We start from the raw sequence: 25,796 nt of genomic DNA, 5'->3' as shown, positions 1-25,796 counted from the left end.
ATACTGAAAGACAATGTTGTGAGTCAGAGTGATGACGGAGTTTCAAATACCTCCAGGAAAATGTCCCTCTACCTGACACACATGCGGTTAGACTACCCCTGTCCTCCCATCCATGCCTGGGCTGCTCCTCTGTCCCTAACCGGCAGAAAGTCGCAGCTCTACTGTATGAAAACTCCCTGCATGGTCCACGTAACACAGAGCACTGGCGTCTAACGACTCCGACGGTCATCGTTTACACTACAAAATGTAGCGTATGTTCCTGTACTGCATCCCTCAAATGGGTTCATGTCGCATCCTTAAATGGAATGGAATTTCTCTGAATATAAACAGGATGTCTTTTATATCTGGATTTATAGCTCATGGTAGGAACATATTAAGTGGCTGATAAATATCTGACTGATTAATGGCTTAGAGCAAAAGGAAAAAGTATAGATAAAAAGGTGTCAATATGCTTAGAAAAATATCAAAATTTGAGTAGATGAAGGAGGGTCCAGTTGAACCAAAAGGGACAGATGCGGAGAATTCTATGTGTAGATAATGTTTGCTTAATTGCACATTAGGACAAAACCACACACAACCAATATTTACGACTACCCTGTCAACAGTATTCAAAATACACTTCGAGGTACACGGTATACAGAGTATACGTTTTATGTTTGTATGTAAAATGGGCATTATAGTATTACCTCTTTGGGTTATTTTGAGGACTACGTAACACTTATAAGATGCCGAGAACAGGGCTTTAAACATTCATATTATAAATGCTGACTTACTTATCCCTCTCCCTCTGTCAGGTCCCAAGTTTAATCTGAACACAAGTTTTCTTTACATTTGGTTCTGTTTTTATTTCATAAAAGCCTGGTCACTCTGTCCCAGTAATTTTTTAAAGAAAAATAAATGTGATTACTCCTAATACTATTATGAAATATTAGCAGGAAGGGAGAAACATAATTTTTTTATTTGAATTTATATTAAATCATTATAAGACTTTAAACTATCTTAAAGAGAAGAACCATATCTCCATTTGCTATACAGAAGCTCTAGTTTTCAGTAAACTCTTTTTTTAAAGGGTCCCCTATTCTGAAATACTCCTTCTTTAATAGGAGCACACCTCTCCAACTTTGATCAATTTTAGAAAAGTTCTAGGAACTCTTTCTGAGATCTCATATCTGGTCAGCATATCCAAAATGCAATTCTTAAAGTTACTTTTTGGAATTCTCAATATAACCTGAGCCTGGTACTATGGTAACATAAGGTTTTCTCTCTCTCTCTCTCTCTCTCTCTCTCTCTGGTTCTCTTTTTTCAATGCAAGCAATTAATTGAAACAAAATTCAATTCAGACACTAAATCCACTGGACTTATTTCTCAGATTTTCTCATAATTGGTAAGGAGTTAATGGGAATTTCAGCACTGCAATATATATTTCAACTTTCCTCCTGTGTTGTTAACTACACCAATTTTCTTTCTCTAAAAGAGCAGTATGTAGAATCTCCTATAATAGACAACCAGCTCCGCACAATTGCCCCCTGCAAACATTCTCCTTACCTGACCCCTCCCTTCTGTCAGGTCGTGAATCCCCCATGCACTTCTCTTTTCTGTTATCCCGAAGTGTAAGTCATTAAGATCGGTGGGGACTGTGGAGGGTAAGGGTGAGGTCATTTGAGAGTAAAGAGAACTACTGGAACAATCCTATTTGTTATCATATCTAAAAAGAACTCCAGGAGGTTGCATCTGCTTGCTGAGCTGTAGTATGGCTGATGTTCAGCCTGTTTAACGGAGTAGGGTGTCTAGTTTTGTTTTGTTTTTCACTCACATTCATGATGCTCATGGGATATTGTTAGTGCTGCTGAAGAAGGCGGCAGGAAAAAAAAACACTTTGCATTTATTTATTTCAAACCCCAGCACGACTATCAAACTGTATAAGCTGGAGGAAATAATGAGCAAGTTCCAGGTAAAGAAAAAGGAAGGGAAGTGAGGTAATTTGTGAACATCTGCCATGTTCGCCTAACATTCTTCTGGGCACCAAAATTGTCCTAACAGCCTTTGAGGGGCAGATGTGCTACTAAGAGCGAGACTGACCCAGTACAGGCATTCACTTCCTCAGGATCACTTAGTGAGCAACTGGTAGATGTAGGATCTAAAGGCAAGTATGTCACGATTGTCCAGGCCACTTATTTTTATGTCATCACCATGTTAGTCTAGGCTTCTAACTTGAAAAGCCAGTAAGAACCATTTCACTCCTTTGCTTTTCCTCCCATTCTTGCATTTCGTTCCCTATATTCAATCTCTAAGCTAAGCTTTTGCAGGACCTTGTCCAAGGTTTATCCCAAATAACACAAACTTGAGCAGTAAATGAATTAATACATGAGGAACTATCGGCCTTGACCACGTCCTCCTCTCTTCACCACTGGCCATTCGATGTACTTGTCCCCGTTCATTTGATTGTTCTTCTCTAGAGACTAAATACAGAGAAGGTGCTGGTAAGAATGTGTGGGCCACTCATTTGTGTTTTCAAAACACACTCGGTTTTCCAGGAGTTCAGACAAAAATGGTTAAAAACAACATCATTGACTGGGCTAAGGTTAAGAAAATTCACATACAAAAGTATTTTTTTAAAAAAGATTTGACTACTTTTAGTCAGGAACAAATAGGACAATTTCGCCCCCACCCCTACCCCAGAGAATATTCATCAGAAGCAGTTGGGTTAATAGCACATGATACGAGTTCCAAGACTCAGTCCCGACATCACTGCCTCCATCACTCTCTTCAAAGCCTGCAGTCAGGCTACCTGCCCTCCCGTGGGCTCCACAGGCGCTGTTTTCATGCTAACTCACTTTTGGAAGATAAATACCCCAAGGAGAGAAATCACACCTCATTAACTTGTATATCTCAAAAACTTTGTAACTGTTGGACACCAAGTAGGACTACAATAAATATTTATCAAAATGGGGGCATGAACCTTAGCTGTTTTCCTATAACTACTCTTGACCTTCAATTCATGTGCCAGCTACTACCCCACTACCCCAGTTTTTAAAACTTCTAGAAAGACTTGTCTAAATTCACTGTCTCTAGTTCCTCTCCTGCAATTCTCTTACGTTCATTCCAATTACCCTTTTCTCCCACCTCTTTTCCAAATTGGTTTTCATCAAGATAACCAATGACCTTCAAACTGATATCCCAATGGTCAATTATTAGTCATTGACTTATCAGCAGAATTTGCACTAGGGTATCACTCTCTCCTTGATCTACTATCTTTACTTTGCTTCCAGAACACCAGCTCTCTTGGTTTTATCTCTTTACCCACGATTTCCTTTGCTGTCTCCTCTTCTCTCCAGACTCCTAAAGCTGGACTGCCTCAGGGCTCACCCCTTCGTCCCAGCTGGATCCTTCTCCCTCATCTACCTACAGTTATGCCTTTAGTTATCTCCATCATCCAGATCTTGGAGAATCCCAAATTTCTATCTTTGGCCTAGACTGCTCTCCCTAAATCTGGTCTTGACTATCCAAGTGCCTATTTGACATACCATATCCTGATCTTTTACCTCAAACCCACCCTGTTCACAGCTTTTGATCTGAGTTGATATCTTCTCCATCCTTCCAACTGCTTAAGTGAAAGTTTTTCTTTCTTTTTTTTAATATCCATAAGGAAATCCTATGTACTTTATAGTTGAAATATATCCAGATTCCTATCACTTCTCACAATTCCTTCACTACCACGCTCTCCAGGTCACCATATTAAGATCTCTCCTCGTCCCACCAGAGTCTATTCTCAACTCAGCAGCCAAGGTGATCCTTTTAAGAAGTCAGACCTAACTGCCTCTGCACTGATCCCCTCAAGTGCACCCCTCAAGTGAAAGACTCCCAGCTTTCTGAAGGCTTTCCATTTGTCTCCTCTAGCTTCTGAGGAGTCTGCTAGATTTCAGATTCTGTCCATGGATTGCCTATAAGAGAAACACTGTTCTTATGAAGGAATCCTGGTTTTAAGCGAGCCTGAGGGAACGTGTTCCAGGCTCAGTGCTGTGCTTAGAGCACGGGTACTACACAGAAGACTTCGTGAATTGGAACTGAATCCCCTTCCACCATGCCTGAGTTTCGTTTTCCTCATCTATAAAACCAGAATCAAAGGGTTGTTGTGAGGATTACATGACTTGATATGTGAGCGACTTAGAATAATGCCTGCCACAGAGTAAATGGCTCTATAAACACTATTATTATTTTATCACACAAGGGGATTAAAATGGGCAACGGAACAATACATTGCTTTTAGACAGTCAATTTACCTGTCTCTCATTTTTCGTGTCAAGAATGTTAGGAAAAGTACCCCATAATATATACATATTAGGTATTGGCAAAACGTTGGAATAAATATACCTTTCAAGTTATATTGATCACAATCTTAATTGCTACAGTCATCTTATTTTGGTTCCTCTTACATATGAGGTAAGAGTCCTTAACATCAGAAACGTAAAAGTGCTGATTATTTTGTTTTCTTTTGGGGAGGTGGGGGGATAGTTTTTGACGTGTTGAGGTAAAACTATGATAACATTTCTGCAAGAAACAGTATGCTTTCATGCAGCTTATTTTTACAGTTCTGTGCTGTAAGGTTATTATCCTGAAGACACAATTAAGCGTACTAGATGCGACGTCTTCGGTTTGCAGTAACAACTGACATTATAGCCGTCTTCATGTTCATCACAAATCAAGTCCAATTGAACTAACTACCTAGGGTTTTACCCTCTCTTATCCGTACAAATGCATGTGTTCAATTCATGTACTTACCACTCTATCCAATTTCCTTGTGGTAGTCAGTCGCCAAAATGGCATCCAGTGAACCTTGCCTCCTGGTATTTATGTCCTCAAATAGTGATTCCCCACACTGCCTAGGACTAACCTGTGTGTACCTGTTGGTGTGTGACTTCTTGGCTACATCATAAAAATATTACAGCTGCCCTCTTGCTTGCTTGCTTTTGCAGACCACTTGCTCTGGGGGAAGTCAATTACCACGTCATCTCATGAGGACATTCAGGCAGCCCTGCAGAGGCCCAAATGGGGAGCAAGGGAGCTGCCCCCACTCCAAACAGCCAGCATCGACTTGCCAGGTAAGCAAGTGAGTCATATGATTGACACCTGGCATAACTGAACTTCATGAGACCCCAAGCTAGAAGCACCTAGGAAAGCAAAATTCTAGACCTGCAGAGAAACTTTGAGAGATAATAAATTTTCTTGTTTTAAGCCACTGAGTTTTCTGGTAATTTGTTACACAGCAATGGACAACCAACACACTCTTGATCTCTTGCTATCCCTTTCCAGATGCCTCTGTCTGCACTGCCTTCTCTTTCCCTACTGTTTTTTTTTTTTCATTCTCATTTCCTGTGTCCTTTCTGCTTCTTTAAATGTCTACAGAACAGAACATATGTATATATAACTCATATATATATTTAACTTATACATATTTAACTTTTGTTCAAAAGAGTGTGTGGATCCCTTTTCAAATGTGCAAACATGACAAGTTTTATTTTTCTTTCTACCAGCTTTTCTTTCCTTCTCTGTGGGCTATCTGGACTGATTTTTCCTCTAACTTTATTCTTTCCTAAGTTATCAATTTGGGAAAAGTAAGAGTGAAATTAGAGGAAAAAGGTTCCCCAACAATCATTAAATTTCACCTTAATGAAATTCAGATAGATAATATAATCACTAAAACAGAACACTTTATGCTAAACAATAGTACATATACTCAAACTCACTACACGGTATGCGATTATTTAAAAAGACTGCACCAAAGCAAGAAAGCCATATTTCCTAATGCTGTGCAGTAGGGAGAAAAAAGCATTAGAATATTGTACATTTACTATCTCACTTCCTGTCCCAAAGTCATTTATTTAAGATCATTTACAGATGATGAAAGGTGACCAAATAGTTATTTCAAATTTGATTTGGATACTATGACTTTTCCCAAATTGGATCCTCTGATTCCAGACATACTTCAGGAGCAACACACAGAGGCTGCTTCCTGTGTTCTCTACCTTACATTTTCTACTCTTCTAATTTCTTTTTTATATAATAAAAAAAATTTTGTTTTAGTTTTGCTGGTACAAATTTATGGAATCCTAGAAACTCCACAATGACAGAAAAGAACAGGTCCTCACAAAAAAGCAGAATTACCAACGTATTTATGGCTTTATCATTTGACAGGCAAGGTCAGAGCTTCTCAGAGTTTATTCATAACACTGCATCAGCTTTCAATTCTTTGAAAATTGCTCCTTGGTACCAGCTTCCCTGAAATCACAGAGTGGCAGCCACTCTCTTAAGGCATAAATCAGTTTCTAAATAACTGATAGCACTTTTTCCTCCAGTTCTGGACAAAAAAAAGCAACTGTGCGTCCATTGTTGAGAGTTGACACTTAGAAAAAGCCAGTGCATGAAGGGTGCTTTTAGGGTTTACTTTCTGAAGTCATTTGTAAGAAAACAGTCTTTGGGATTATAAAAAATAAAGGTCCTGCTCTTGAATGTCACTGGCATTTTAATTTCCTCTCTTCTTTCATCCAGCAAATCCAAATTAAATACTATCACAGACTTAGTGACTGCGTATCATGACTAATTCTGTCATGACTTTTTTGTTGCAAAGTTAAAATGTGCAAAGTGTGTGTTATTTGGACACAATATAATACAAGCCAATGACATAACGGCAAGAGAAATAGATGGATATATGTATACAACTAACTACTTAGAACAAAAACAAAATGAAAGACATAATAAAAAGAGGCAGGACCAAATATTTTGATTTTTTTTTCTATAAAAGGCTCTTTGCTGCAGAGGAAATTAAGAAGTAGATCATAAAAAGCTTTTATTCTAATAATTCATAACATTATTTTAAAAATATTTGGCATTTACCATCTCAGTAGTCATGGCAGTTGAGTGTTTTTTCTGAGATATATTGATGTACCTAGTGAAGGGTCTGAAAACCATCCCATGTGAACAATAGTTGAAAACTCGGCATCTTTAATCAGCAGACATGGTTTCCAATCAACGAATTATCTCTTTACTTTTTTACGAAAATAATTAAATATTGCTTTTCCATTTAGTTGTTTATTTTAACAAAAATTAATATGATTCTATTAAGGGCTATTCGGATGACTGTTTTATAAGTGAACACTGCATTCGATCTGAGTCGCTGCATTTTATCTTATGTTTATCACTGCTACCAAGGACACTGCCACAAGAATCAGCAATGCTGCGGCCAGATCAGCTGGACTCTAGGTCTGACGACCTGGGATCAACTGCTGTTCCACCCCTTACAGGCAGTGTGACTTTGGACAAGTAAATCAATCTCTTTATGTCTCCATTCCTGAGCTATCTAACATCACAGAGTTGTTGCAATGGTGAAATTCATAGTACACATAAGGCACCTGAAACAGTGCTTGGCACAAGGTTTTCAACAGATCTTGGCTATGCCATTATCCTTATTTTGTCCTGGCCAATGAAAAAAATGAGGGAGGTGGGTTTAATGTGTGAACAGTGCACTTGCACGAGGGCCAGGAGCTCTGTTGTTCACCTTTAATCTTTCCCTAATTCTGTCAGATCAGCCAAAGGAGAAACCAAGATGCAGAAGAGAGGGCAGAACTGCCATGCAGCGCTTTCATAGGAAATGCATTAATATAACTTTGCCTCTGTCTACATCCCCCAGACTCAGCTCAGTGCCCATGCTAAGCCCAGTCTATGCAGCAGTTATGGCACCTTCCCAATATCTCAAGGCTGCTGTGAAAACAGACCACATAAATGGGTACAGAGCCTATGACGTGAAAGAAAAATCATATGACCAAATTGTTTGTTTTAAAACTGCCATAATTTTACTGCTTTATTTTACACACTAGCACCTCTGTAAATTCCACAATTCACAGTGCTGCTTGGGTTGGATATGTTATCTAAACAGTAGTTAAAATTGGAACCCGTACCTTCTGGCTCTAAGTGGGACACTACATCAGGTATAAGAAGTTACTGGGGAAAGGCAATTTTGTGGTCATTTTAAATTCTCAATGAATTTTTAAAAATATTACTCACTTAATATTAATTGTTCAATTTTTAGAAACACTGGGCTTTGGAGTAATAGGAACTAGGCTGCGATTGTATCCAATAGAGATAAACTAGGATTCATTGTGTAGGAACTGTTTCATGCAATTTTCTTTCTTTTCCTTAAGAGCCAACTTGACGTTAGAAAGCAAAAAATGAGAGTTTTTAAAACCAGGCAGTTTTTTCTTCCCATTAAAATTGTTTCTATTTATGTCCCTTTTCTGAGAGCAGAAGGCTGATGCCTTATTAGCTTTGAGTATTAATAAATGACCTCATTCAATTCTTTAACTTACAAAAAAAAATTGCATTCTAAAAGGAAAGATAGATACTACTTCCTCAAATGAGGAAAGTTAGTATCTAAGTACTGTTAACATAAATAATGTACTTTTGTAAGTGAAAGAATGATATACAGGATACACATGCTTTTAAACATAAGTAGCACATTTTAATCTGCCAGTTCTCAGACACTAATGAATACATTTTAAAAAGCTCCAGTTCTTTCTCTCCTAACCTAAACACTCAGAATCCATCCGCTGTGTGAGAAGTCAGTGTGGTGTGTGTGGTGGAGGGAGAGGGTACAGGACGGTGCAGAAAGAGTACAGAATTAAGGTAAATAGAATGTTTTTTGGCCTCATGGAAATCTAATGCTCTACGCCCATTTGAACAGGGTGAAGTACTCTTCACCCTCCCATTGCATAACTGACTGTATTCATGCAAGTGTAGCATGCCTGCTGCATTTTTCTGGGAAATTTGCAGATTGATCTGGTTTTAGAATAAGGGAGTGATTGGTCAAATGTGAAAGAATCATCCCAGAATCCAAGGCTCCTGTATGTAGGGGTGCTCAGCGCTCCAGCCGTGCTAGGAGGAGCTGCTCAAATGGAGATGTGTCAGGATTTACCATTTCAGACCTTGTGTCTAGGTTGGGGCACGTCTTCTAAGCACTTAAAGCTTAAATGAATATGGAGACAATGAGATTTTCTTTTCCCTCTAAACGGGAAGCCTGATGAATGATGTTTGAAAGTACCAACAGTCATTTTTACGAGTGCTCAACACACAGATATAAGGCTTCCCCCCCGTGTGTAACTAAAAGAAGGATTTGGTTTTGGCTTCTCAAGGATGGTCACAGCCTCTGTTGGAAGAAATGTCACCTGTATAAACTTAACTGAGATAATATACTTTCTTCCTAAATAATAAACATTGAAATCTACGAATAGATTTTAAGATATAAAACCATGGATTTGTGTTCATGACTGTATATCCTAATTAGAATCTCAGCACTGTTTACAACAACCAAAATGACAAAGTTTCTCCAACAAAAATGTTGAGGGTATGACGGGGAGAAGAACAGGAGGAAGAAAAAAAAGAAACACGGAGACAAAAATATGAACCAATTGAAATGTTCGAACCATGTTGGAATCCCTAATCATAAAACAAACCGTCAAAACATCTTAAAACAATGGAGAAAATGCTAACACTTTATCATACTAAGTAATTATTTTTAACTTTATTTAGGTGTGATTATGGCACTATAATTATGGGTTTAAGAGTCCTTTCCTTTTAGAGATTGTGTGCACAAAAGTATTTTTAAATGGTCATAAAAACAACACACACTTAGCAAAGCACAAACAAAAGATAGATTAATATATTAGGTTGGTTTCTTATGTGATGCCAAGAGAATCCTAGAGGGGAATGGGATTCGAATCAACAAATCCCAATCAAACAATGAAACAAACTGACCGATAATGATAAAATGCCATGAAATAAAGAATATGATTCATTCAACCCTTTCAACTTGAAGCCCAAAGGAAAGAAATCGAACACAAACAAAACAGAAACTAATTTCATATACCTGGCCTTAAATACTTAATTTTCATGCAAAGCATGTGCCTTATCGCTTCACTTACAGACGAAGAAACTGACTCAGAGAGTTCCCAGGAGCCACAGTTGGAAACACTACAGTCAAGACTGAACCCTCACTCAGAGCCAGAAGCCCCTAGAAAACACCTAAGTCTGTGTTGAATAATTTAAAATTTTCAGACCTAATAAACCACAGGATAATATACACAACATTGCTTCTTCTTACACTCGCTCATTAAACAGCTATTCTATAATTAACTATGATATAGTCTCCTTCCAGTTCCCCATCTGAAGCGTCTGAATGTTTTCCTTTGAGTATAACTCCTCTCCAAAAGAATCCCGGTGTAATAAACCTCTTTCTGCTTTAGATATAAATGCAACTTCTCAGGTAAAAAGCACTGTAGATAAAAGGAATGGAGGATGAGATTTGTAGCATTAATTTATTTTTTTTAATGTTGCATATCAACATTTTTATGCTAAGTAGTAAGTTGAAATTTGGTTCATAAAATTGTTTTAAATGAAGTGTGTGTTAAAGATAAGATGGTTTTAAAGAATTATGCACTATTTGGTTTTAGAAATGGAATTCTTTATGGCAGCCTAGTGGATGAGATGCAGGATTAAGTATGGCTGCTAATAGTCTCGCAGCCATATTTAACAGGATTCAAAACCGTGTTATGAACGCAGCTGCAATGAATTGGTGCTTGCAGGGGCAGAAATCTTTATATGAGAGATGTAAGCTCAATGAACAGAACATAAGGTCTTTATACTGAGTTGTATCTATGGCCTACCCGTCTCGGTTTTTTTTTTTTATCGCTGAAAATGGCCTTCATTTGCTTTTCTCAGGGAGAGCATAACATAGTAATCACTAGGAGTACAGAGGAGTATGTGTATGGCCGAAGGCCGGAGTACGTCCGGTTTCTGCATCTTTCTAGCTGTAAGTGAGACCTGCAGCTTCAGTTTTCTCACCTGAGAAATAAGGAGAATAATACTAGCGTGGTTATGAGGTTGTTATACAAGTTAACAAAAAAAAGAAATGACCACTCTGACGAGGAGAGGGCACATGATAAGTAAGACCCAGCATTAGCCACTATCACTACTTTCATTATTACTGAAGACCTTGGCTACCCTCCACTGGCTCAATGTGGAACTCCTACCGATGACTGTAACAGCCCTTTCCACACTCACAGGTATGATAATGCTGGTCTGAAACGGTCGGTTCCCACGTGGAACTCGATGGATAGACTCAGGGCTTCTATAAACACTTAGTACAGTATTTAAAAATTTTAGTGCCTATATAAGTGTGCGTTTTTTCTGGAAGAAGGTTCATAATTTTCTTCAGAGTCTCAAACAGGCTCATGACCCCAAAAAGTTACAAACCATTTATCTAAGTCTAAAGGGTTAAAATCTAAACGCCTTCACTGGCCTAGGAGGTCTCTTTAATTGCTTCTCCAACTACCTTCTTCCCTCTCATCTGCCACCACTTCCTACTTTTCTCTCCCAGAAACACTGGGCTTTCTCCCTCCCTAACAAACCGCAGTTTCTTCACTGCCCAGCTTTGCTCAGCATCTTCTCGCTGGTCTTCAGACCCCTTCCCTCACCTGCCTGCTTTTGAGACCCAGCTCACACGTGACGTTCTTCAGGAACCCTTCTACACTAGCACATTATGAGCTGCTTCTTGAGGCTCCCACCATATTCTGTATATATTTGTAATATCCAATTTATTTTAGCTTATGTGAAATGAAATAGTGACCTACTTAGTGAAGATACTGTTAGCTCTTCAAGAGTAACTTACTGATCTTCAATCTAGCACAACACCTAATACACATAAGTCCTTAATATTCGGTGACTGACCATGTAAAAACATGTGTCCAAGTCCTTTTAATTTTCACAAGGCTTGCTCTGCTCCTGGAAATATTTTAGAGTGTGAAATATGCTCAGAAAAAAAACATTAAGTTCTATTCATAGCTTTTCAATTACTATTTTCAAAATTTCAAAAGCTGCCCACTTCTTAATAGGCTAGCTTCACCCAGAGAAAATAAACCCTGTTCCACTGTCCCCTGAGCAGCACTCTTGTATATTAAAGTCACCTGATAAAGACCTATGTTCCATATTCTGTCTTCTACCTAGAGAGCTTCTGGTCAGGAGTGAAATTGGCTTCCTATTATCAGATAGTTGGAGAGGCCAACGTGGACAGAGTTAATCAATCTGAGGCTCCTCTAGCAACATGACTTTTCCCAAAAAAGGAAAGACTGGTTTATTATCATTACTATCTCAGCTGTAATAGAATATTCTTCCTCCTTGATAAGAAAACTGATTATGTCCATTCATTTATTTCTACTGAAAATCCTGCCTACACCCTATGAAAGGCAGCAGGGGAGCCTAATTCGCTATAACAGAAGAATTATGTGGTCTTTATAGTTGATACCTTCTCAATGAGTTTCCCTCTTAACACTGTTGCTTCTACCCTGAATGGCATCATACCAAGCTCACGAATCATGTAACTGGAAACAGAATTATGGAGTGGAGAGACGGAAGGGTCCCTATGACATGCACGTGGAATGTGGCTTTACTGTTAACTGGTGGAATAACTGTTGATGTGTCATCTTTTTAAGACCCAGTTTGCTCATCTTTAAAATTGGGTCATACTGTCTCCACCTCATAAGGGGTTTTGAGAGCAAAATATGTCTCTAATGGGAACATGCATAGAATCACCTGAGAAACATTTTCAAAACATACATGAGCACCACTCAAAGAACCACCTGGTCTGAATTTGCAGTATGTGCTTTCAAACAGCTACACATGGAAACATTATGGTACATTTAGGTGCATCCACACAGCAGGGCACTGAGCAGCCATGATAAAAGAATGGGGATGATGCCATTAGTGAACATAGAGTAGTCTCCAAAATACATTATTAGGTAAAAAAAAAAAAAAAAAGGGAAGGTAGACACAGATGTATACAGTTTGCTATATTTCATACAAAGGGGAGGGAATGAGAAATTATGTACATATTTGTTGTTTTTACTTTTAGGTTTTGAAAAATATGGAAGACTCTGAAAGACGGTGGTGGTGGTGAGAGGGGCAGAAATGGAAGCAAGACCTCTCCTGAGGGTATCTATCATTTTACTAAGCTTGGCCTTTTTGAATTATGCAATGACTTTAAAAGAATAGTTAAAAAAAATGAAGTCTTATAATTTTAAATAAACTATACCACTGCACCTGATAGTTACCTTAGTAGCGTAACAACAGAAAGGATAAAATTTAATACTTCAAATGACAAATTTTAGATACAATACTCTGATTGGGATATAATTCAAGGACAGAACACCTGCAAAGAAATTTTGAATTTCCCTCGGTAGCTACACTATCAGCAGTAGCACAGGCAATATCATTTTGAAGCTAGTTACTACATACCATAGTGTAAAACAAGTAAGTTATGTCACACCAAGAGTCTGGGGGGAGGGGGGGGTAAAAACATAAACAGATATAAAAGTTTTAAAACTATATATTAAGACTGAATTCAAAATATCTATATGAACTCATGATTCACACACACACACCATTTTTTTTGTCTCTTAGTTGTCTTCACTGAAAAAGTCTGGAGGCAATACCACTGCAGTAGCAATAAGTACATCTACTGTGTACCTGAATCTTGATTTCTAAGTATCATTTCTCACATCAAGTATTTAGGATAATGTGAGGCAATATCTATAATTTACTGTCAAATGGTTACCCTCTCCCCCCGCCCCCCACATACATCTTTACCTAGACTGATAGAGCCTGCATGATAACATATTTAAAAATTAAAAACAGTTGGTTTGACTATGTTCATTATACTATTCTTCCAAATTCTCTGTATGTATGACATTTTCATAATTAAAAAAAAGTTGACTGGAGAGAAAAAAACTTATGAAGATGATTTCTCTGCCTCCACTTGAATGAACCACTCTCTCTGCACATAGAAAATTCTTAAAACTGGTTATTTGTCCTTCATCCTTTTTGGGCCCCTCCCTAAGATCCAAAGGCATTTAGAGTAAGCGTGGATTCTAACAGATAGCTATAAAGCTAAGGTACAGGACCAGCACTGGGAGAACTGTTGGCCTGTTCATGGAGGTTCCATGCACTCACCATGTGGTTCTATGCATAGTTTCCTCATCTGAGAAATGGGAACAATGTACTTGGCTCCCTGCTTAACAGGGCTGCCTGAGGAAGAAGGGAGGCCACGATGAACGTGCCGTGTTTCCCTGAAAATAAGACCGGGTCTTATATTAATTTTTGCTCCAAAAGACACATTAGGGCTTATGTTCAGGGGACGTCATCCTGAAAAATCATGCTAGGGCTTATTTTCCCGTTAGGTCTTATTTTCTGTGAAACACAGTACTTTATAAACTAAAAGTGCTGTGAAACTCTAAAAATAGAAGTTTTGGTAATTTTCCAGACTTTCAGGTACAGAGGCTATTTTATAATTCACGCGTGGCTCTCAAGGGATTTCAGTGGTATATTAAGTATGTCTGACATTTGGGTTGTCCTCTCTACTTGATGTCGTATCAGCAGTATCTCAGTCTGCTTCAGAAGACACTGAAACAGGTGTCATCTTTAATTCCATGCTCTGTTAAAGTGAGCATCTCTCTCTCTATATATGGGATAGTGGTTTCCAAAGAAATGTCCTCCAGAAAAGGCCCGAGAGACAGAGTACTGTTTCTGCCTCTCAGTAAGATGGGCTTAGAAGAGCTGAGATTCTTGGTGCGTTTGTGCGCGTGCACATATAGTACGTGCGTCGTATGTATGTTTACCTAATGTGTGTATCAGGGTGAGGCACCTTACACCATTCCTTAGAAGAGCTCAGAATACCCATGGTGCATGTATAGTTTAAGTGCCCTCAAATTTCAGCTCTCCTAGCTTAACTTTATTTGCACAAATTTTCCGCTTTTTGTTCCCTTTAAGTTCTGATCATTTTTCTAACAAATAAACAAACAGCTCCCTCATTCAGGGGGGGAAACATCTTAATTGGATGTGAAGTCACACAACCCAGCCAGAGCTGTACGAAGCTCTCTACCGGAAACTTTCACTTCTGCCAAACTTCTTCCCAGAAGCTCATTTCACCTCCCTGCTGGTAACACTCAAGTCCCTTCACACCTCATTGACGCAGCGTTGGCAACCTTTTGTTTTCAATCAGAAAAAGATGCTGAAGAAATGCTCCATTGAGCTAAGTATACAGGACACACTGTACTTGTATCCCTGCCACAGGGGACTGTGTGTGTGGGAGGGAGGGGGGTAGAGGAAAAGGTGACCCCCAGCACCCAATATTCCATTACTTTACCGAGAATTGGATTATGATAAATTACGATGCCAGAGCTCAGATAAACGCTGATGCTATCTTTCCTATTGTTTCACCTGCACACAGCACTCTTATGGATTGCTCCAAGTCTCCAAAACCGATTCTGTCACTCATGGCTGAAAATGAAAGACCAATGTTCAAATAAGGTTTTAAATAGTTTCCATGGAGATTAAATTTGGTATTTCTTCCCTTGCTACTTTGGAATCACTGAGGGAGGGATCACCACAGATTTTTGCTGATATGCACCTTTCTATAAACCTCCCTGAGTGAAAGACTTCTTTAAGGTCAAAAAGCATGTATGCTGTGTGGGTGGGGGGTCAGTGTCAGGGTTGTTATTTCACGCGTTTCCCCTTGAGATTTCATTATATCCAGGTTGCTGTAAAACCTACCACCCCTGCCACCATCATCCTCATTTATTTGCTCAAGAGTACTAACACATTACCAGCCACTAAAAGAAGCTATTGTTCCCCCAAGGGAGCTTCCAACAAACTAGGAAGAGAGGACCTGCCAACTGAGAAATAAGTGGACAAAGTTCCTCTGACTCCCAACCGGGGACATCCAGACACCTGTACTTCATAAAGTACAGGGAGACAATAATGAACACTTTTGATAGTAGAAATGATACAATTTGATCTCCTAAAACTTCCTATTTATTTGGATTTGGCTAGCATTGGATGAACTAAATGTGATAATCATTTCATTTTTTTATCGAAAATAAGCAATTTTGTGTTTTTTAAAGTTTAGGAAATGAGAAAAGTTATGTCTTAATAAATTTTGTTGTACAGATAGACTGAGGCCCATAGGAAACAGAAAAAGATTTTAAAAAGTGATGAAAATAATTCAGATGAGGGAAGTTTACAGAGGTTTATTTGGAAATTCTGTGCAGAAGATGGATTTTGAGTAGAGCTTTAGGAGAGGGATTTTAAACAAAAAAAAACACATTTTTGGCAGAGAATAGTGGGATCAAATATGCAGAGAAAAGAGCAGTTGTAATCAGTTTGGAAAACAATACAGGAACCACTTTCTGTCGGCCGTGTAACAAACACTGACACCACAACAGACCAGAGACGGGGAGATTTAAAGGTCAGACTCAAAGGTCCATCCGTGCCTTATGTCTACACCACAGGTGCCCAGGGAGAGGGGGAGAAGGGAAAGGCCTATGAGGACTGTGGAGCTGGGGGTGGGCCCAGAGACCCCTGGTTTTGGAAGAGAATTCAGATTTAAAATAGGTGGAAAAGTAGCTCATCAGTTTAGAGTGGAACAATGCACGTCCACAGATGTGCCCACCACCTGCATGTTTGGCACACCTGGAAATAAATAAAGGCATAATCCCCAACATATATGTTCTTGTTTTGTTTTTGCTTTTATCTTGGAAAATGGTATCTACCAAATAAATTCATAAGCATCATCAGTTCCCAGATTAGTCCCCAAAATTCAACTACTATAAGGGAATAAAAAGAGAGTAAACAGTACTACAAGAGAAAGTATTTCTATCTCCTTTCCCATTTAATACTCAACTGATAGTAATATGGTTTCTACCTATATTTTGCCATGAAAATTGTGCCGTAATCACGTTTCTTCGCAGCTGCCAAACTCATTACATCATTTTTATTCTTGACCTCCTTTGCTGATCACTCCCTTGTCTCTTCAAACTCTAAACCACTTTGGTTTCAGTGACAAGACTTTCTCTTAGTTCTCCTATTTCTTCTCTTTAAGGTATTCCCTAGGGTTCTACCATCCGCCATTGCACTTTTCACTCCATTTCTTCCAGGGTGATGAGTCTGCTTCCAACGTTTTAATTTTATCATGTGTATAATAATGATTCTCAAAGTATATCATCAGGCCGGTCACTTGCGAGCACGCTCTCTCTTTCTACAAATAGAGACAGAGATAGATAGAGACAGAGATAGAGATCCTTGTAGGCAATTCTACTAGGTTCCAAAGAGAGATTAATCTTTTTATATCCCAAAGTCAGCTGACCGTCTTCCCATTCTGATCTCTTCTTACATTTTCCATCACAGAGAAGGACAGCACCCACACCTAATCCAGAAGCCCAGTCATTACACCGACTCCTCCCTCTCCCACACATCCTCACACCCTCCATTATCTCTTCACACACACACACTCACTTTTAAGTTTACTTATTTATGGAAGAGGAAAGGGCGGCTGTGAGCTCCGTTTGGCAGGCCATTTAGAGATCTAAATGCCTAGTAATCTTTTTTTTAGACTCTCACTGCATGAGCTCTACTTCACTTTCAGCCTCAATTTTCTTTCAAAGAAATACTACGTAAACCTTGGGCCAATTACTTTACCTTTAAGGCTTTACAATTGCTCATCTAGAAAATGATCTCTACGTCTTTACACTGTTTACACTAAATGGTTGTGTGATACTCTACAGTTTATACTAGAGATTCTAAAAGGCCAGGCGAGAACAAAACAATATACGAGAAGACATGGGGGAAGAATAAATAACGTCGATTGCAAAGAAAGGAATAATATCTGGGTAATACACGGCAAGAAGACTATCAGTTTGTCTAGAATTGAGATCTCCATATCACTGTGAGAACCACATCTCTGGTGTTAATGCTGATGAGACTTCGGGGCACGTGCACGTGCGAGGCGACAGGGCCAAACCCTCAGTTCTCAGCAGACACCATCACCAAATGTGCGTCATTAATATTCAGCTTCTTTCTCTCAGATTTTAACATATTTCTATTATATTCATTACCAGCATTACAAACGTACAATATATAAAACATTGGGAATTTATATAGTAATTGATTAATCTTATGAGAGGAAAAAAAAAGCCAAACAAGCAGTAGTAAATGTGACTAAGTTCATGAAAAAGAATATTTACAACACATTTAGAAGTTCGTTCAAGTGAGCTAAAACCTGACGGAAGTCTCTTCTGTAACACCACTCTCCTCCGTCAGACACTGAAATAGTGAACAGGAGCCACCGAACAAGGTTTAGGATAATGTAAAAGGCACGCCTTATTAACTCTTGGACATCTCATTTCTTGGCCGTAAATCCTATTAACTTGTATTACCAACCGCCATAAAACTTGCAGGTAGAAGATAATTTATGCTCAGTGTACAGAAGCTAATGTTTCTGTACTCGTGAGAAGCACAGAGCAGAAAATGAGAAAGTATGTGTGTGAGACCTGGAGCCATTCGCACTCTGCATGGTGAGCACGGCACCGTGGCTCTGAGCGCCTGTCTTCCGAAGGAATGAGGCCTAACTAGTCACCAACATCAGTGGTGTTTCACGTCTAAGGTGTCTCTCATCAGCTTCATAAAATCTGCTCATGAAAGCTCATGGTGTCTTATTAAGAACACATTTCTGGAAGGAAAAGAGGGGTGTTTCCTTTTAAGGAAGGATCTATAACACTTTCTGATTTTAATTTTCTATTTAAAAATGGCAGATGAAACATTCCTTCAAAGGAAATGCTACCTACAGAGGTTTTCTCTCACGATGACATTTGACTCATAGGTAAGTGAAATATACCAAAACACAAGATAAAAAACCTTATATACTAAGAAACCCATCAGCTAAAAAATTCTAGGCATTTTTCCATATTTATATGGATCTGAAACTACACTACTGCCTCCCTGTTTTAAAATTCAAGTTTTAATTAACAAAAATAAGTCACAGAAAAGGGACTGAGAAGATAATGGAGATGAAAGACTTCAGGCTGGAACAACCCAAAGAACTTTGAATGAATTGCTACTAGTCAGTCCCAAATGACTAAAACCGTAACTCTAACGAACGAAGGATGCTTACGCATTTCTATAACACACGCTCGTAAGAGTCCCATGTGTAAACTCCTCGAAAGAAACACAGAACATTACAGAAGCACTAAGATGATTTGAAGGTAGGGAGGCTTTTTTTAGAAAGACTAAGAGAAGCCCATGTTAGCGCACGGGTCTAGGGTTACCCCAGCCACTTAACAGTTATGTGGTAGACACACCACTAAAACACGTATCAGCCAAAGAGCTCCCATAAGATGTCTTACTCCTCCTGCTATTAGCTTCCATTTCAGACAACCTATAATTATAGAACCAAGTCCAGAAGACACTGTCCTCAAAAATAATATTCATCATAATTAACACTTACATTGAATTTTACCATTTTTGAAGTATTTTAGCAAAGCTCAATGGTAATCTCCTTGAATCCACTTACATGATAAAGACTCTTATTGTATACAGATTTTGTTATAGTTGAAAATTCAGAGTCATTTGGTTTAATGTAGGGATACAGTAACAAGGAAGGTAGGATATACTCTTAAAGTTATCCAAGGTTTATCTTATTTGAAAATAATATTATCGAGAATGTAGATATACAGTTATATACACACACCCACTGGCCACTGAATTACACACTGTTTATAGATAATTGGATGATGACTTGTTTTTAATGGCTTGTCATTTGCATCTTAGTCCATTAAAAGTGTTTAGTCAAAACACTCTACTGTGTGGCTGTATTATCTGTCCTGTTTTCCCCCCAGTATTGTTATGAAGCTCAGTGAGATGCTCCTTGAAATAGCTGCAAAATTACCTTCTTTCTTGAGAACAGCTATTTGTTGACTTTCAATTTAAAAATATGTTTTTAAAAAAGTACACCATTCTTTATTTGGCACTGAAGCATAACAGATTGATTTTCTTCAGCCTAGTTCCATACGATTTGAAAACAGTTTCAATTTAATTTTATGGGGTTTCTTCTGTCCATTCTGTAAGTCCTGATACAATGAACAGTATCCGGACAGCCATCTTTTCTGAATATGCCCCCAGAATACTCACAGTACCTAATATATTTGCATACTGTAGTGTATATGTATATGTAGCATATAACACAGTCATATGTAAAGACACTTGGCAAAGCCAGTTCAATTCCAAGATGCAAGTCTCATTTCTAGGATGCGGAACGTTTCTATGCAATAATTTTAAAACAGCTTCAATTGATTTTTAGTTTTCATTAATACTGCTTAATTAATTTTTAGTTTTAATCACATTTCAGAAGTGAACATTTAAAGATGCTTAAAAATAATGGTAGACTAGATGAGATTGGTTCACATCTTAAGCCCTCAAACATAATCATTTGACTGCTGCATTTATATTAGTAATGTCTTACTATATTCTCATCCAAAGTGACTGAAAAGCAGGGACCAAGAATGTGTCTCTGGGAAGATCCCCTGGAATCACGTGGCAAAGAGGAGCCAGGCCAGCAGTGCTGAGCCCACAGGCGGGAGTCTGTGCTAAACACGGTCACGCTACGTGACAGAGGGTGTGGTCACGTATGAGCTTTTTGCCCCACACTATGTCATAATGACTTTCTTAGGATAAACTAATTTTCTGGTTATTTCAATGAGACAAAGTCAAAATTACTAGAGAGAATCTAGAAGGCATTGTTTGGGCATGTAGGCTGCAGGTATTCTCAACATGATTACTGTACTTGGCAAATGGGGGATTCTGCTTTAACAGCAAACTGAAGTTTAACATGTTTCATAAATGAAAACATAAAATTACGTTCCTAGAAATTATATAGGGTTATGACCCAGACTTCCTTTCTAAACTTCAGTTTCTGGCAATTTGACAGAAACAGTGTTCTGTGATCACACAGTGTTTCCACGTCCTGGGCCACAGCCTTCTTCTCCCAGATCACCTTGCAGTTGGGCTGAGACAGTGGAACTGTGTTCCCACCAAAGATGACACAAGACACGGCCAAGTCTGGCCTTTAAAAACATGGGGTACCACTTTCTAGCAATCTGTTTCCCTTGTTGCAGCATGTTCCAGTTGGCTTAGATATAAAATGGAGGATGCTGCCCAAACCACACCAAATTTTCCATTAATGAGAAAAAAAAAACAACAATCTTGGTTAAGTGTCCATAATTTGGGGGTTAATTATTGCTGCAGCATAGACAAGGCAGGACCTGATTTACAGAGGCAGTTGAGTAGACTAGTACCCTGGCCAACTGAATTAAAAATGCTAGAAAAAATTAAAAGGATTCTTTCAAAATGAATTAAACATCTGTTTTATTTTCTTAAAAAGAGTACTCAGACTCCAAAAACTAAGTTTTGATTGAAAAAGACATCAAATCTAACTTTCATCTTTTAAACATTTGGTGTTTACCAAATCAGATGAACTTCAACTTCAGTTTCTAAGTCCTCCAAGTATGAAAGGTCATTGGGAGACAAAGCCCAAGGTCTGCCCAAGGTGGGAGTGTAAAAGGAGACTGTACCAAATAAAGCAAGACTCAGTGTAAAGATGAATAAAAATAACACTCCTACTGGACTGCCAGGAAAGCTGCCCCATCAAACCTCAGCACTCTGTAGCTGAGAAGAGCTAACAAGTCTCCCCTGAGCATTTGTAACCAGAGGTCAAACACCCAGCAGAATTATCTTCAGAATTCACACCACCTACATGGTCCAAAAGCATCTCCAACAAAATGTCCTAAGTTATCAATGTCTACAAATAACTGGGCTAGGGTTCGCCCTAAATTCCCCTTGAACTCACTTTTAACTCACACTTCAAATAATTCCCACAGGTGAAGTTCCCAGAAACATGAGGTCATGGCCGAAAGTCATAAAACACAGAAGGAATCAAGGTTACAACATACAAAAGCAAAACTGAACATAAAAGACAGCTGACTTATAAAGACCAGAGATGTTAGAATTATTCGGGCCTATAAAATAAGTATGATAATTATGTTTTAAAAAAAGTCTGAAAATGTGAGCAAAGGACAAACATATAAGAAAGAAGAATCATGGCAGGAATTAAAACTCACTGGATGGGTTTAGCAGCAAAACGGACGCAGCTGAAGCAGAAGAGAGTGAAGTAGGAAACAGAAGCAATTAAGAATTTCAGAATGAAGCCCAGAGAGAGTAAAACACAGAAAATATGAAAAGAAGTTTTGAGATATGATACAATTAGAGGGTCCGATATTTGTTTAATTGGAGTTGCAGAAGAATAGAAAAAGAGAACAGGGCAGAGAAAATACTGGAAAACATAATGGCTGAGTTTTCCAAACTGACGACAGACAGACATCTTCAGGTGAAGGCAATCCCGTGACTCCCAACTGAATACACTTAGAAGTCCACAATTATACACATTGCACTGAAGGTACAAAATACCAACAACAATGAAAAGATCTTAAGAGCAGACGCCATTTTTTAGATGTGGATTTTTCTATCAGTTCATCTTCCAATTTTATTTTTTAAAAATTGCTCTCCAGTTCATGTCCAATGAAGCAGACATTTATAAAACATAAATATAACTGCATCGTTAGCTAACTAGTAATCTATTAACCAGAGTGCCTACAGAGGGACAAGTCATGGTTGACTACTTCAGCCAGCCATCATATCATTGATTCAATACAACAAAGAAAGCTCAATGCGTCACAAGAGTAGAAGACACAGATACATGTCATACCACTGACTGAAGTCTTTCAATGTCTTCCTATAACCTATGGCAGAACTGTTCACTCTCCACTGTGTAGCATTCGAGGCTCTTCACTCTCAGGATGCTGACTCGTCTTCTAGTCTTAGCTTCGGACATTTTCCATGCCACTGCATAGAACCCCTGGCAGGTCCTACAACGAGCCCTGCACCTCCTTCTTTTTTTAGGAGCCCTGTCTGGCTTGAATGACTTTACCATCATCCTCCATAGCAAACATTCATTCAACCTTGAAAATTCTGCTGCAATGTAAGCTCAGTAGAATGTTCCATGAAATCAAGGGGTTTTGTCTGTACAGGTGGCTGCTGTGTCCCTGGAAGTGCCTGGCATGTAGCAGGGACTCAATAAATATTTGCTGAATTAATTGAATGAATGAAATGTGAGTGCCCCTGTGAAGCCTTTCCTTACCACACTCAAAATCAAATTATAGAATCTTTCATCATCTGTATGCACCAATCTTTTAACCTTGCTTTAGATTTATGTTTTATATCTGCTTCATTGGACAATAGTAACAAAGATCATATGTTAGTATTTTTGTAAATCCTCAGCTGCCTGGCAGTGCAACAGGCATTGGGGCGGGGGGGCTCCATAATTGTTTGTGGACAGCATGGAGTTTGAAAACTGAATTCTTCAGTTCCTCTTCCATATTTGACAAGAATTGTTCCAGAAAGCAAAGGAGCCACAACCAGAAATGTAAAAGTGGCTGAACAATGGTGAGCATACATTACACCCACTATATTAACCAAGTGACAATTTTAGGTAATGACTTGCTACAAATGCTGGGCAGTAGATGCAGTAGAAGCAAAACTATAAGTAGAACATTACAACAAGAGGCAAAAAAGGAAAAAAAAACATTGTCTACTGTCTTTAAAAAAATGTTAGCAAAGGATTATTTTTCAAACTGAAATTCACCAATCAACCTTATGCAACTTGTTTATTTAATAAGAATTCTGTTCTAAGAACTACACTGATGGGAAATTTCCTTGATGTTTACCACTGGATATGAATGACATCATCATTAGAAATTTATCCTGAGGCAGTGAAATTAATAAGCAGTCAACTTAAGAACAGTAAAAGCTATAGATTTTCTTTTAAGTGCTTAAGAAAATCAAATCCAATTTCCAATTATAATGACAACACCGAAAATACATGAGCATTCCATTTGAAATATTTGCCAAGCTTTATGTTTCCACTGTTGAATTTTTCTCACATTCAGCTGCTCAAAATGCAAAAGTGCTAAATTTAATTCTCAGTGAACTTAATTAAAAGTCACAGTTTGGTTTTTTTTTTGTCTTTTTTTTCCCCTGGGTGCAATAAAATGAAAACTTTGAGGCTTCTCCTCCACATTTTTCCTGTTCAGTGAACTGAGGCAGTGGACTCAAGTAGACACAAGTAAACAAACATGGTCACCTTCACTCATAGTTCAAGGACACACACAGGGCTGACATTTCCTCCTCATCTACTCAAACGTTACTAGTGGCGTGGAGGCGAAGTGCTGACGTGATACCTATGCTTCACTTACTGGTTGGAGCAGGTAGATGAGAGACTCCTCTTGGAGGATTATGATTGGCAGAGGAGAGATGCGAGCTGCTTGGAACAACGTGTGCACCGACGCCATAATCTGGTCAAAACGCCCAGCGAGTCCTCCCAACGTCACAACCACATCCACCTATGCAAAGGAAAGTAAAACGGAGTCACGTATGTAAAGGATTTTAAATAACTAAAGAGCATCAAGCACCTAAATAGAGCTTTCGATATGACATTTTATCTGATGAGCCATCAAGAAATGGCAGATAACATTTCTGCTGTTCAGATGAAAGGACTGAGTTACTCGTTCAAGAAGACAAAATTGGTGAGTGGCAGAGTCAAGTCTGAAGACCAGCTTCAAAGTATAAATTTTATTTTCCCCATCTGCTCATGCAGCTGGAAAACTAGCCAACTCTTCCTTTACAACTCGGTGTTTGTGTTCTTCCCGTTTGGGAGGTTCCCTGACTTGGCAGTTGGTGCCTCTTTCGCCCACTCCCATAGCAGGACTGTGGGCGCTTTCGTAACACCCTGCACTTGCCATTGAGCCTGTTTTTCAGGTTTGTCACTTGACCAGCAATTCTTGAGGATCTGTACTGTACTGTCTTTTTATTGAACCTAGCAAGTTGTCCAAACTCTCTGTACCTTTTATATCTGTTCAAGTACAAACATTGGGTAACAATGAAGGGTTGTTGTGGGGATGAAATGAGATTACATGAGCTAATAAGTGTAAAGCATTTAGAATATGTTCTAAAACATAGGATTGTTTTAAAAAATGAGCCACTCTTCTATTACCTTTGTTATTTTTAGTAGTATGGCATTTATATTACTGTTCATTTTCGCTATTGTTACATGTAGTTTGGTTAGTTGCTTTTTTCACTTTCCACTTTGAAGAGATCATTTCCTATGATTACAGTCTAGTTTGGTTAAATGTTTCCCTTTTGCTGACAATACAGTTCCAGGATATTTACAGATAAAATCACCATGATGCTGTCCTTATACACATAATACAACGGGTAACGGAGGGCTGCAGGGAAGTGAAAGGCCGTGGGGTAACAGTCTCTTGCATCAAGTATTAGAGAAACGACTTATCAGCCTAAGGAAGAAATAGATTAACGACCACACTGTAGGAATATCTAAATCAGAATGGGGTTCCATAAAAACACAAAACGTAAATTACATAGAAGAACCAAGAAGTTTGGAGTGAGTTTCCTATTTCTGACTTTTTCAGAGTGTAGGGAGAATGGAAATTTGTACTTTGGATAGGATGCTTCATCGCAAAGCTAAAGTACTTTAAGCTTTAAGACAGGCACACATACATGTCTATAAGACTTAATACTATCTTTGGAGCTTTTTCGAGAACTCTAAGAATTCGATTTGGGGCCGAGGAGGACCTCTGAATATGTAGGAAGACAGGGACCTCTGTTAATCTTCTGAAGAAAAGAATACTTTCTAAGCAATTAGGCTCAGAATTGCCTAATTCTGTCTGGGGGTGGCAAGTAAATGGCTTCTAGTTGTATTCAGAGGCCCTTATTATTAGAGCCACTCCAGACTAGTG

The 25,796-nt window shown here is 38.6% G+C and overlaps 1 protein-coding gene across 7 annotated transcripts in view; it reads right to left on the bottom strand.

Moving 5' to 3' along the window:
• The window catches only part of TPK1 (thiamin pyrophosphokinase 1), a 260,377-nt gene that overhangs the window by 98,499 nt on the left and 136,082 nt on the right, over positions 1 to 25,796 (bottom strand). For all 7 annotated transcript variants that reach the window (XM_074315232.1, XM_074315236.1, XM_074315230.1 and 4 more), the window contains one exon: positions 24,237 to 24,383. In XM_074315232.1, coding sequence (XP_074171333.1) covers positions 24,237 to 24,383 — 147 coding nt within the window. The remainder of the gene's footprint in view (positions 1 to 24,236; positions 24,384 to 25,796) is intronic.

The sequence above is a fragment of the Rhinolophus sinicus genome, linkage group LG11, assembly GCF_036562045.2.
Source record: "Rhinolophus sinicus isolate RSC01 linkage group LG11, ASM3656204v1, whole genome shotgun sequence".
NCBI lineage: Eukaryota > Metazoa > Chordata > Mammalia > Chiroptera > Rhinolophidae > Rhinolophus > Rhinolophus sinicus.
The sequence above is the reverse complement of the archived record's forward strand: the minus strand, read 5'-3'. Positions and strand labels throughout refer to the sequence as shown.